The following is a 14,414-nucleotide window of genomic DNA, read 5'->3' on the forward strand; positions in this document are numbered from 1 at the left end:
TCTCCGCGCGATTTTTATTTTTCATCTCTTTTCTGCCCCACGCGCGCGTCTTATCGTTATTATTCCGGTCATCGACGCACTCGCCTCGATACTTTCGGCGTGTGACGCAACGCATACCATCGGGCAAGATCCGGCGCGCGAGAGAAAAGCGAAGCTTCTGCGCGCCTTCTTTTGCTTTTTCTTCCTCCCAAGGCGCTCTAACGCTCCCCGCGCACGTCTCACGCTTCTCACGATCCCGATCTTGAGTTTCGTCCGAAAATGGTAAAGCGGGGCGGCCGTGGCCGCGGTGAGAGCCCCGCTCGTCGAAAAAATCAATTAATCTCAATCTCGCAGCGACCGCGCGCGCGCGAGAGGGTAATTTCCAATTTGTCGCGGCACCAAAAAGCGAGGAGCGCCAAAAGCGGAGAGAGCCTCGCGTATATGCCATCGGCATCAGGTGACAGACAGAAAGAGAGAGAGAGAGAGAGAGAGAGAGAGACAGAGAGAGAGAGAGAGAGAGGACACCACGTTGGATATCGAACCAGAGGATGAGCCTCCGGGGATTCGCGCGCAAGCGGCGAAAGTATATTTCGGTCGGATAAGGGCATCGCACGCGGAATCTCGTCGTCGCAAATGGGACACTTCGAGGCGCGTAGAGAGAGGCCGACTTTCTGGCACTTGACTCGATTATCATCTCAAAAATTCGAGCGATCCTTTACTTCTTTAAATTAAAAATTTCATTGTTATAATTTAGATATTGCATAATAAACACGATTTATAAAATATTATGTGTCAATATGTAATTATGTATATATATATCTGTGTGTGCAATCATTTACAATTGTTTATAAGTTTATAGCCTATATCTTTAGGTGACAAAGCGTTTTTAGTCTGACGCAAAAGATAGCTAGACAAAATACATATGAATCTTTATTTAGCGCTTGTCGCATTATAACCGCAAACATTATATAAGGAATCGACTATGTAATGTTATAAATCTAGAAAATTCTCACGGATTTGTATTGTGAGAAATAAGCGAGTTGCGGTTTCATTAATGCTAATAATCAAACAGTTAGAGTTCAAAGTATAAAAATTGTAATTATGATAAGTGGTAGCGATAAATACAGAAAAAATATACTTCCCGAGAAAATTCATTTAATGGAAATATGAATCGATGCTACTACGCGGAAATTTACATAATCGGATAAAATAAATCCGTGTGAAAAAATTTGATTAATCTGTATTGTTTATTTTTATAAAATTCAATGTACAAAAAATATTGTTAATATTATTTAGAAAAAATAAAATAATAAAAATTATTTTTAAACATTTTTGTAGAGCAAGTAAAACATCACAAATCTATAGCTTTTTATTATACCAATTATTTTCACTTTATTGTGCATATTTCGCTATTTGTTTAGTCAACAAATTAGTTAATCATTAATAAAGCCTCATCTTATCTATCTATCCTTCACCCACTCTTTTCCTTCGAATGTTCATCGAAGTGGAACATCGACAAGCGATTACAGCAGTCCTTGATCTAGGAATAAGATCAGACGTTCGCGCCGACCACGTGTTCCATCGACGTTCCTTCGAGAACGCCATGACACTCGAAACGTCACGGCGCGGTACTATTTACGATAATTACGATATCGGGAAACAATCCGCGAGATAGTCCGATCTGCTCGCGATGGAATACCGAGATTATGTATAGAAGATTGTCTAGATACGCAAAGAGCACCGTGCGCTCGTTGTGCATGAAGAGCGAAAGATGCCGCAATTGCGCGCAACCTTCATTAATGACTCATCTAATCAAACGATTCGAGTCGACCGAACGTGATTGGTGTCAGATACGCTAGTTACCATTAAACTGCCCAGAGCCAATGGTAGGTATAATAATCTATCTTTGAAATGAGAGGAGAAAAACGAAGAAAGAGATTAAAGGAACTTAAAGTGACGCGAGAATTAAAGATGTATTTAAGAAAATTTAAAATTTCTTCACGTACAAAAAAAATTTTTCAATCTTAAGTTTTGTATTATATCGTTTTTCCTTATTTCCTTGTATACTCGGTGCACTCGAATGCACGGTCCACGTTAAGCATTAAAGTTAACAAACCGTATTTATATACATGTAGCGGGTAAAGAGCGCAGTGTTTTTCGAGGCGAGTTAAGGTAAGTAAAATAAATTATATTTTTAAGTATAACGTTTGTGCTCGCGCGAGCAAAAGTACCATGTAAATTGAGCGTATCACGAGCGTGATATAAAAGGTAACGAATGCTCTCCTTCCTCGCGGGTCCAGCACGAAAAACCAACCCGAGGACGAATTAAGCGGTCTCCGCACACTCCCCTTTTCCATCAGTGCGCGAAAAGTGAAAGCGGATAAAAGCGTTTCGCTGGGTGAATCCTTATAAGAGAGTCGGACACCATGTATCCGCGATTATATCATAATGATATAAAGAGCATTTTGATGCGTCCCGTTGCAGGTACTATCGTCCAAAGAGACAGCGGACGACGACTGCACCATATACGGTCGGAGAGCGGATCGTCGATATCGGCAGCAGATGCGCATGCAAATTAATAAGTCCCTTAATGCAGTTAACGGTCCATCGACACCCTCGAAGAATCCACCAGGTGAATTCGTTCGTCCGTATCGCGATTCATTCCGCATAAGTACGATACACGCGCACTCTCAATAACGCTTGCTCGTCGCGGCGATCGACCTCCCTGCTCGATGCCACATATCACGACGTGCGCGTTCGAATAGTTTAATCGATAGGCAGCGTGCTTGAAGCTGTACGCCGATCGCAGGAACCACCTCTTCCTCCTGCCAATCGCGCGCGCGGTGGCATCGATTTGAATAAATTTGAATAATGCGCCGCGCGCGTATAGAACAATACTAAATCAATTGTAATTGTTAATAATCGCGATACTCGTCGTGCGCCATTCCCGCGCTCCTCTCCGCTCCGCGAAAGGCAGGCTCGCGTTCTCTCGTCGTGATCTGGTTACATTGCTACCCGTTATGTCGAGAGTTCGGAATACATTCTTACCCGCTCCCGTTGCACCTCCCGCGCTTCTCCCCTCCGCGAAATATACACGTACCCATACGTACGTTCTCGTACCGTACTCGCTCTTCCCGTTCTCGAAGCTGCTTGTTGCTCTCTCTCTCTCTCTCTCTCTCTCTCTCTCTCTCTCTCTCTCTGAATCTCTCTTTCTGTCGACTTCTCTTTTCTTTCGATACTCGTGCACGTATTCGCCGTATATAACGTAACGTACATCTCTCCGTCCAAGCTTCCTTCTTTGCTAGTATCGGCAATACGGATCTGTAAGGTCCTGACTCCTTTGCATAAAATTACATCTCTACCTTTGGACTTTATGTCCGGAGAAAATATGCCCGTTCAATCACCGGTAATTTTCGCCTCTGCCGCGCGCGCTTTCGTCACTCTTTCTGTTTCTACTGACCATCGTTCTTTACTGTTCTTGTCGGTAATAAAAATTTAAAGTCATAATAAATTCGCGCGAATATTTTTATCTCTCGTGTAAACTCTGTGCGTTTTGCACATATTTTAAGTACATTGTAATATGTCAGACTACGCAAGAGGATTCGTGGAAAAGTACAGTTAAATTTATCTATCTCGTGATATCTTTTTGCTAATAAAACAGATACTAAAATGCAAATAATAAAATTTGCTTTAATTTTACAATATTACTTCTTTAGAAAATGCTTTTTGCAATTGATTGCGAATTATAAATATAAACCTCAACAATAATAACAGCAACGTAATAAAATATTACGTTGTCTATATTATTGTCTACATTTATCGACAATCTCAAAATAATTTCGCATGAAGGATCGTATCATAATGTTCGTGATGTTTCAATAAATTTTTGCAAACAGCTATTTAACATTTTATTGAGTTTCATGAGGATAAAGCAGCGATTCCCTAATTAGAATTCGAAGCAGAAGCCCTCGTAACATTTCTGTATCCCGAGCTCGGTATAATAAAAGTTTCTGTGGAAGGAATCGGCGCCTTTGAGACGCTCGATCGGTCTTGCTCCTTGATTATAATTATTCCTATTCTTGTGACATATTGTGTGCAAAAAAAGCTGCAATTTTCGCTTTCATCTAATAAAAAAACATACTCGAAATCAAACACAACCACACAATTCGCGAAGATAATTTCACGATATAAACTGGCTTAATAGTAATAAATAAGAAATAATTAAAATATAATGATCGCATACCAATAATTAAAAAAAAAATCTATTTTTTATATTAATAATAAAGCAGTGACCATAAATAATAATCTATTAATGATATTATCATATGATATTTCATCTGCATTATTTATGTTCGAGAAAAAAAATTAATAGATTTATTCATGATATTGTTTAAATTTTTATGTTGCTGTATCATAATTATTCTCAACATCGGCTTACAAGTTTCGGGCAACGACCGGTGTCATGAATGCAACGCCGAAACGTATGTACGTTGAACGTAAAGCCGGTGGGGCGTCCGCGAACGATCGTGACGCAATGATTTTGCATGCGCACATACGACATCATTGTAAATATCAGTGGCTATATGGCCTCGTAAACAAGCCCCCGGTATCCGAGGTTGGCCGAGAGTCGTCTCAATCTAGAATGTAACAACAGCCGGCGCTCGTTCTGCACGCGAGCCGAGATCTCCCCCTCCGCCCCCTCCACACCTCCCGATACTGTCTTTTCTGCACGTTCCCTACCGTTTGAAAACTAAAACGAGCTCAGATTCTTTCTTCGAGGCCTCGTAAATGATACATCGTTGACTTTTGTGTCGTGTATTCGAGCAATATGCTGTCTTAATAGAACGGCTGTTTCCAACATTTATATTTTACTTTCCCAATTTTTATTTCTCGCGTATGTAAATAATTTTTAATAAAATTATTTTCACAAGGACCGTTCAAATATACCTTAATTAATCAATAAATATATATCAATTTTATAAAGAAATTAATGATGAAATCAAATCTGAGGTAGATATGCTTAAATATATACAGCTTTAGTGTAATTTTATCTGCGATCATAAAAAATAAAAAATTTGAATTTATTACATTGTAATAAAAATACTAAGTTTTACAGGAAACAATTATTTTCTGATCGTTCTTAAACGCTATTCCTGATCGTAGAGACTCGTCTCGATTTTTCTCGCATGAAGCTTTGGAAAAAGAAGCATTTCTCGCTTCTAATTTCTCATCGTTCCGAGTGTTGTTTCCTCGTGATTAGAACGCGCTCATCGGCCACAAACTGCCGGAAGCTCCGTGAATGGTCTCATCAATGGTATAATAACGGCAGTACAAAATGTTGCTGTTAATTATTACATCGCGGTGTGCAGTCCCGGCGCAATCGTTGCATTTTAATGAGCCGTAGCAATCCTGCCGCGGTAACGTGCCGCGGTCGCGTGTGATTCGTCAGTACTAATGAAGCAATTAAATAGCTACCGCTTGTTATAATTATTAACGCGCTATGTTGTCAGCTGCAGAACATGTCTAACTCTCAGGTAGCATGATTTTCTCTTCAAATCGCGAAACTAGTAATTGGCCAGTTACAAAGTTATAAATTATGAAAATAAAATTAATGTTATACATACATGATATAAACTTGATAAATAATAGAAATTATATTGATATATTGAGAAAAGCAATAGAAAGTTACATGTGTGCATAAATAGAATTGATTGTAAACGAAAAAAAAAATTTATTATATCATATTCAATTTTTTTTTTTTAATTTTATAAATACTAAATTAATCGCGTATTTTTAAAATCTTTCTCGACGCGAAAGACATTTAAGATATTTAATTCCATATGAAGAATATATTGCACAATTATGACGTGATCAATACATATATTGTACATCGTGCGAAGGAATTCAATGATTACCAAATGATATACTGCAGTTGAACTTGTAAATTTACATTCGAATCGATAAGTAACTTTTGCAATCTGGAGCAACGACCGTCGATCATTGCGGTGGCGTGCAATTTTTTGTTGGCGTTTTTAACTGATTTGAGACCGGTATTCCACATATTTTGCCCGAAACAATGACGAAATATCGCGAAAAAAGAAAATAACAGCACACAAAAAACGTAGTATTTCACCGATCTGAGATTGCGTAATATACGGCTTGATCCAAGGCTGCCATTGACTATAAATTTTGTTGGATAAATAATAGTCTTGCCGAGAGTGACCGGCGCGACGAGCAAAGCTCACGAACGAGAAATTTAATGGAGACGCGACATTTTTATTTATTACTGATTTATCGGCAGCTACACACTGGAATCTCAGATTTGGTCGCTCGCATGGATATTTTCAATGTAATCGTTTTTCTTCACTTAGAAAAAGATTTCACCTTTAATGCCAGAGGTTCTTCTTGTACATTTATCAGAAAGAATATATAAGAATATATTATGTATCTGGAATAGAGACAATTTTTAAAAGTTCCTTCATTTTAATGTAAAAAAATTGTATATACCAGAGCTTTTTCATATTGTTTTGTTTTTTATATTAAACAATTAAAACATTTTAATATAATATCGGTTTAACACGCGATCGATAATTAATTATAATAATTAAGACTGTATATATACATTTCGATACATTACGCTTTGCTTGCTTAGTCGCAGACCTTATCGTTTGAGCCTGGTATACCACTGCGCGTATAAATATTTACTTATCCTAACGGGACAAGGCGGATCAAAATAAAAGATTTATCTTCACATCTGCCTGGAGCGGGTTGCCCGTATACGTCTATACGGATACGCCGCATACATGCAGCCGCGTATACACGTGCAGAGGGAACGACAGGTAAAGAGAAGAAAGTAGACACATTCACTGCGATGTATCGGATTATCCACGGTCTTGTTCGGTATGGACTGGTCTTAATTCCGACTAATTAAAAAAAAATATGTATTCAACGTCGTGTATATTGCGAAAGCAATGTAGAAACTTGATTTGCGCACGCGGAGTACGGCAGTTATATTTTTTTCCTCGCAAAGTTTTTCTCCCAATGGTTGACAAACTAAGGAACTTTCTACTCGTAGGCGGGCAAAATCAGGTCTCTCTTATTTTGAGACAACATGCACAGCAAAGAGAGAGAAGAAGATATGTGCGAAAAGATGCGGATGCGACCAAAATTCTTCGATTTTTTCTTGGAATTCGCAGTGCGTGAAAGCGATCTCCGCAAGCGAATGCCGATCGATCGCGATTAAAGATCGAATGCTCGATAAATTTCCGCTATCTTTACGAGCTCGTGAATAGGCGGATATCGCTCACCCATCTTTCTTCGCTTCGAGATCGTAGGATCAGATAATGTTATTCCGTCTCGTTACGAGAAACGCCGTTCGATCGTCTTAATTCCGCAAAAATAAAAAAGCTGTAAGAAATCGTGAAATCGCGCGTGAAATTTATCGATATAATGATATAATAGTTTGTATGTAATTACATAAATAATTCAATTATTATTCGACTTTTAATTCGCAATATCGAGGTAGTGGCGTTTCTGCAAATTATAAACTTTAAAATAGCGATTGTTTAAAAATGTTAACGTTCGCATTATATGTTTGCAATTATTCAATTTAATTAATTGCTCCTTGCTACGATGAATTCGAAAGGAAATTAATATCGACGGCACATAGAAAAAAAAATCTTCGTTTATTAATGCGACGCACACCCACGATATTCCGGCGATGCGTCCCGTGTATAATTTACGCGATGACGGTCGTACAAAAGAGGATCCAAGATCGCTTCGATCGGATAACGCTTTCACCGTGCCAATTTCCGCGAGGCATCAATGGCACCGCGAATCGCATGTTTCGCATTTTATGGACGGGCGCGTATGCTGGCGCGGAGCTTCAAACAGGAATAGGAATACAGGGAATACGAATGACTGCGGGTTACTCGATCAAGGATCTAACAATAAGCCGCCGTGCCACTGTAGTAGACTGTGAGAACCGACGTTAGCTCTGGCTAATGTATGTGCGTTATAGGCGGATAAGCACTCGAATGACTTCATTCGAGCATGACAAGCGGGGGCGATCGATTACGCGAGATCGTGAAAGTCAAAAACGGGATCGGTTGTGGAATCTCATTTCAAATCTATTTCACGATCATTAGTACGTTTATTTACGATTCCTTGATTATTCCATATATGCTTATATTGATGATTTAATCATCTATGAAAAGAATCGTGTTACAATACGACTATACTGATATCAGTGCATTCATTAATATATGCAAGCACGTGGTAGATTCGCGTGTCTCAAATATTTTTCACGATATTATTACAGGCTATCTATTCAAATCTTGTAAAAATCTTGTAAGAAATTCCTCGATCTTGCAGGCATTTTTGTTCAAAATTCCAAGTGAAGAGAATATTTTAAAGATTTTTCGTGATGCATTTTTCTTAAATAAAAAAAAAGGTAAAATAAAATAAATCTTTTTACTGTTTTTTATAATGCTTTTCATTCACACGAAGAAAAAAGATAAAATCCTTTAAGTTTCTAGATTTAAAAATGTAAGAAACTCTATTGAAAGAATAGCTTTCGTTAAGATAAAAATTTTTAATTTGCATAATATTTTTATTTTTGTCATTAAAAATTAAAGAATATGTACTGCATATTCAATATTTTGTTAAGACACTAAATATATTATAAACAGAGATAAATATATATGTATAATATATTTTGAACACATAATTAACAACTTGATATATCAACGGATTGCAAATTGTTTACAGTGTAAGAGCAAAATTATTAAAGAGAAAATTTTTTTGAAGATTCTCTGAGTCTCAATAAAATTTCATGAGAATGCCCTGATTTCTGCAGATACAAAAAATTCCTTGAAAATTTCATGTTTTTCATGTTTTTACAAAAGAGTAGACATCCTGTTAATATGCTTATTGGAGCGCGCATTTTTTTTCGAATATAATCGATGATTTTCATCGATCATTTCGCGTAACTATATTAATTGATGATTTAATCCTCTACAAAAAAATCGTTACGCTGCAATTACACCGATATCATTACTCATTTAAACACGGGAGATTGCAAAAGTCATAAAACGCAATCGGTCATGGAATCTCGCTTTGAATCTATCACAATCATTAGTATGGTTATTTGCGCGCACAATTTTTTATTTTCGGATAAATTAACGATTTCTTGATCAATCCATATACATTTATATTGATGATTTAATTCTCTATGAAAAGATCATATTACGCTTACACTACACCGATATGCGTTAATACACAAGCGCGTTAGACAATGTAAAGAGAAATTTTGCCTATTATATTTATATATATCACAACGTGTATATAAAGCCAAACAGAATTTTTAGTATATGTTTACATATAAAATAAATATTTGAGTACTCACCATAGATGAATATAATTCTTTGTCTTCTATCTGCAATAATCCATTATCTCTCGAAGTCGCTCGATGTTCTCCGATGCATTCATACATTTAATCACTCGCGAATAATTATCCAATCAAATGGAACGGGCATATTTCTAAACAAATTCTCCAATAGACATGATCCACAACGAAACGCGATCGATCTGTCATCGATATCGAAAAGTCCATTCGAGCAGACAATTCGATTAATTAATGCTATAAAATGATCGCCCGTAGATTTATTCGACACTCCCGACACACGATTACACTCGCGAATAACGAATGTGTCCGTAAATAAGTCTTTTGACGAACGACGATTTGACAGAACGCGATCAATATTGTTGTTATGTTTATTGGAAAATGTTCCATCGTCATTGCGCAGATCAGCTGTTAACATTGAAACACCCATAGATTTATTCGACATTCCCGACACACGATTACACTCCCGGATAACGAACGTATCTATAAATAAAATTCTTCAACGAGTGACGATTTGGCGAATGCGATTAGTACTATAGTTATATATATCAGGAAACGTTCGACCGTGATTGAGCGGATCAGCTGATTGCAACGCTCGTATATTCTTCCAGCACTCCCGATACACAATTACACTCGCGAAAATGTATCCGTAAATAATGTCCTCCGATGAACGCAGAATGCGATCGATATTGCAGTTATATTTATTGAAAAGTTGACACATGCAAACGCCCGTATTCTTTTCCGGCACTCCCGACACGCCGGGATTATAATCGTGAATAATACGAAACGAACATATATGAAGTTTTTCGACAAACGCGAGTCAGAAAACGTTCGATTGTGATTAACAACACTAAACGTCCCGGTAGAATCCCGGGCAAAGGTACTGTGCAATTGATGAAGAGTTAAATAAAGTAGTGCCATCTTACTTTCCCCCTCTTGCTAATACTGTCTTGTTACCCTTAATTGGAGCGCGCACTCTATCTAGAAGTCTATGCACTCGATACTCCCGGACACTCGTTATCACGTGATCCAACTGATATTAGGAGCTTGCACTGTGCACACGTCACTGTCATGGCGGACGAATATCGAACGTTCGCGAACAAGGATCATTTGCGTTAATTAGTCCGTTATGATAATCCCTCGATATCTTCGATGATGCTCCTTTCGATGTGTTTCGATACTCCTTGATGATTCGGATACTAAACAGCATTCGAAATACTCGTGGAACGCGCGAATGTTATAATATATGTACGCGAAATGCGCGATTAGAAAATGGATCAGTCTAATAATGGTAACCCAGCGATAATGTGCATGTACGGTCGCGATTATCGAGAGATTCATAAATTCCTCGACGATGTTCCTTTCGTCATCTTTCGATCCTCCGCGATGCTTCGCATGCTACATAGCACTCGGAGTGCTCCCATGAGCGAATGTTACGAAATATATACGTGAAACGGGTATTTAGAAAAATGGACCCTTCCAATAAAGGTGATGTAGTCATGAACAAAGGCACGTACCGATCGCAATTACCGAGACTCACTAATTACGACCGTGTGAATCACGTTAATCACAACGAGACGATCGCCCGTCGTTAAATTCGGTAGCTCCGATACTTATCGGCACGCAGGATTCGTCGAACCGGACAAAATGACGCGAAAACGTAGAGCGATCACGACCCGAATACGCACTTCGGTAATGCCCTACGCGAACTGGCGGAGGGATCGGAGGGGGGATAATAGATCGGTCGCGGAAATTTTCGTCACGTGATGGCGCTCAACTTCACGCGCTACGCGGGAAAAATTTTTTACGCAGCATCTCATTAGAATATTAACGAGATATTAATAAGAATGTTAACATTATTGAAACATTTAGATTAAAGTGCAATATTGAATTATTATAGTTCCTAAATTATGTTATTAAATGTAATAATATATTAAATTTGATTTGCTCGATACTCACTTTTACCACAAATTCGCACGTATTTAAATATACTTAAAAATTCATAATATTATTTCCGTTGCTCATTTCAAGAAACATTTGCTAAAGAATTGACAGCACCGTTAACGCGAGTCATTTGCGATATGACGACACTGGGTATTTGGCTTCCCCTTCACTCCCCCATTTATTATTAATCCTATTATTAATCCTATATTATTAGTCCTATTATTTACACGCACACATATATGTATATACATGTATGCATAAAAATTTGCGATCGTTATCTTTACGCGTTTCATGCAGAAAGGCCTTTGTCAACGAATTTCATTTTCCATTTATCAAAAATGTAAGAATCTTATCTAGTTGAATATGTAGTTATAAATATTTTGTTCTCTTTACTTATGAAAATTCGGCGTGCGACTTTTGCTCGATGTATAGAGCGCGCTCTTGTTTACACTTTTTTCTAGACTTTGTTGTCATTCGCGCGGCGAGATCCGAGTGAGTAGGAAGTTGTGTAAATTCCTCCGTGTGTTAAATCGCATTAACTGATCGCGATAAGTACTGAAAGATACTAAACGCGATTGTATTTAAAGTGATTATTCTAATTAATGATTAATGCAATTCGTAAATGCGTGGAAGCTATATATATTTATCGAAATAATTTTTTTGCGGGAATTTTTGTTCATTCATTTAAAGTAGAAATAATACATTGATTTTGTAGGTTATATATACTGTATTTGATATTGAATGAGCAATATTGTATTTTAATTATATATTTTCGTACATTTATCGCATCTTAAATAACTATTAAATAATGTGTAATATTGCACGATATGTCAATAGCCGATTTGTGAATTTTTCAATCTTTTGCCGCGCCATTTTTGAGTATCAAGGGGATCGTTGTTTACAAATCGCAATATAATTAAATGTGTCTCAGATGTTAATGATATCGAGAGTGTAACATGTAAAGTCGTAATCAATTGATTAATGTACGCGTAATTAATCGTACTATCGTGAGTGAGTGCCACGAAAGTGCAGCAGAGCTAATCGCATAAATTAACAAGAGAAGAGGAGGAGACCTGGGGAAGACAACAGCGAAACAACAATGGAGTAAGTAATTTACAGATAATTTATTGATAATTTATTTTATTATTTATTAATTAAGAAGCTAATTTATAACACTTTCGAGTTAAAGTGATAAATTTTGTATTATTGTGTAATATAAGTTTTATATCAAATATAAAATTTTATAAAAATAATTAATTATTATATGTGAATAATTTAAAAATTTTATAAATTTTAAACACAAGGGTGAAATATATTTTATATATGTTTATATAAAAATACATATTTTAAAAATATATTTTTAAATAAAATGTAATAAATAAAATATTTTTTTAAATTACATTAAAATCTAAAATATTTTATATATATATATTTAAAAATAATTTATCTTTTAAAAATTATATGTAAGTTTATTATATTAAATATAAAAGACAGATAAAAATACGATTTGCTCTCAAGAATTATTTTTTAAACAATTAATTATCTTAAGCATTATTTTATATAAAAATACATTTATATTTTACAGAACGTCAACGTTATAACAATTAACGTAATGCACTACAATCCTATCATTGCGCATATTCCGGTGAGTGATAATTATTTTTTATTTCAAATTCTTGAACACGTGGAATTGTGGAAATAATATTTCTGATGATTATTTCTGCGAAAAAAACATTAGAAAAAAAAACCTTCCAAGAAAAAGAATCAACGTTAATTTGTGATATTCTCTCTTGTGCATTTAAATGGTTAAACATTTTTAACAGTTCCTTTTCACATTTCATGTCAAAATATGCAATTAGTGTGAATTTCAAAAATTTCCCACAATAAAAGAAAATTTATCTTTAACTATATTTGTGAAATTAATTAAAAAAATATATTAAAAATTAGGAACATTACAAGAACATAATAATAAAACATTGTTAGTTCTCAGAAAATTTTATGTCATTTAGATTTTAGCCATTTATTTTTATCACAGAGAACATAATTTTAATAGACCTTAAAGATATTTTACAAATTTATTGTAATTCTCATATTTTCAATAATTCTTTCATTTTCTAAAACTCTCTTTTATTAATATAAAGATGAAGTAAGACAATTATTTAATAATAATATTACAATATATCGAACAATACTGGATTAAAATGTGCAAATCCATAAGTATACTTGATTCTGTTGACGATCGAAAAATTGAACAATTGGGATGTATCGATCCGCAAAATCCTGGCGCACCGTGCCACATCGATAGCGCGAGACGATCAATCGTCGAAAGGAGAATCGTCGTATACGGAGGAGGCTCTCGGGTCACGAGCATCACGAGTCGTCGGCGGTAGCGATCGTGGTAGTCGGTAGGCCAGGCTGAATCATGCTTCCTCTACGGTATATACGGGAGTCAATTGGACGGTTACGCCGTTCTCGGACTAAAGGAGCAGCTACGAGTGGAGGCGCCTTCATCTTTACGATGAAGTATCGTCATAACTCCCATCGTTCTTTCTCCTGTTCACTCTTGCCGGGTTTCGGGCGAAAAGATTTTTTTCATCCCCCTGTCTTTCTCCTTTTCTCTGCATCACATCCCTGTTTCACTCTTTTCTCCCTTTCCTTCACGATACGAAGTTCTTGAATGAAGGTCATCACTTTTCTTTTTTTCTCTTCGTTTTATGTATAAAAGTGGATCAAACGATTTACGATTTTTGATTCTCGGGATATTTTCGTGTGAGAGAAACATACGTATTTATGAGTGACAAAGATTATACAATGTAAGTGACTGTAAATAATATAATGAAAGATATAGAACGGTGTTGGCGTGTCACCATTCGCCATCACTTCGTTGGCAGAGTTCTCTCACGTGCGTTAGACTTTCGTAGTCGTGACTAAATTATTGTTAATCCGTGTAATTTGACATAAACATAATCTTCGTTTTTATAATATGAAAATAAGAATCCTCACGATCGCGAAACATAATTCACTTATATAGCGCTACGTTTAAACCTGCGGTTTGCAAAGAGTTTGTTACCCCGAAGTAATCGTGCGA

At 36.4% G+C, this 14,414-nt stretch overlaps 1 protein-coding gene across 1 annotated transcript in view; it reads left to right on the forward strand.

Annotated features, from left to right (window-relative positions):
- The first annotated feature begins 12,199 nt into the window (after window positions 1-12,199).
- LOC126848392 (knirps-related protein-like) overlaps window positions 12,200-14,414 on the forward strand; it is a 122,700-nt gene continuing 120,485 nt past the window's right edge. Inside the window, exons 1-2 of the mRNA XM_050589261.1 lie at window positions 12,200-12,430; window positions 12,912-12,971. Coding sequence (XP_050445218.1) covers window positions 12,939-12,971 — 33 coding nt within the window. The 5' untranslated portion in view covers window positions 12,200-12,430; window positions 12,912-12,938. The remainder of the gene's footprint in view (window positions 12,431-12,911; window positions 12,972-14,414) is intronic.

Source organism: Cataglyphis hispanica, chromosome 3 (genome assembly GCF_021464435.1).
Source record: "Cataglyphis hispanica isolate Lineage 1 chromosome 3, ULB_Chis1_1.0, whole genome shotgun sequence".
NCBI classification, from domain to species: domain Eukaryota; kingdom Metazoa; phylum Arthropoda; class Insecta; order Hymenoptera; family Formicidae; genus Cataglyphis; species Cataglyphis hispanica.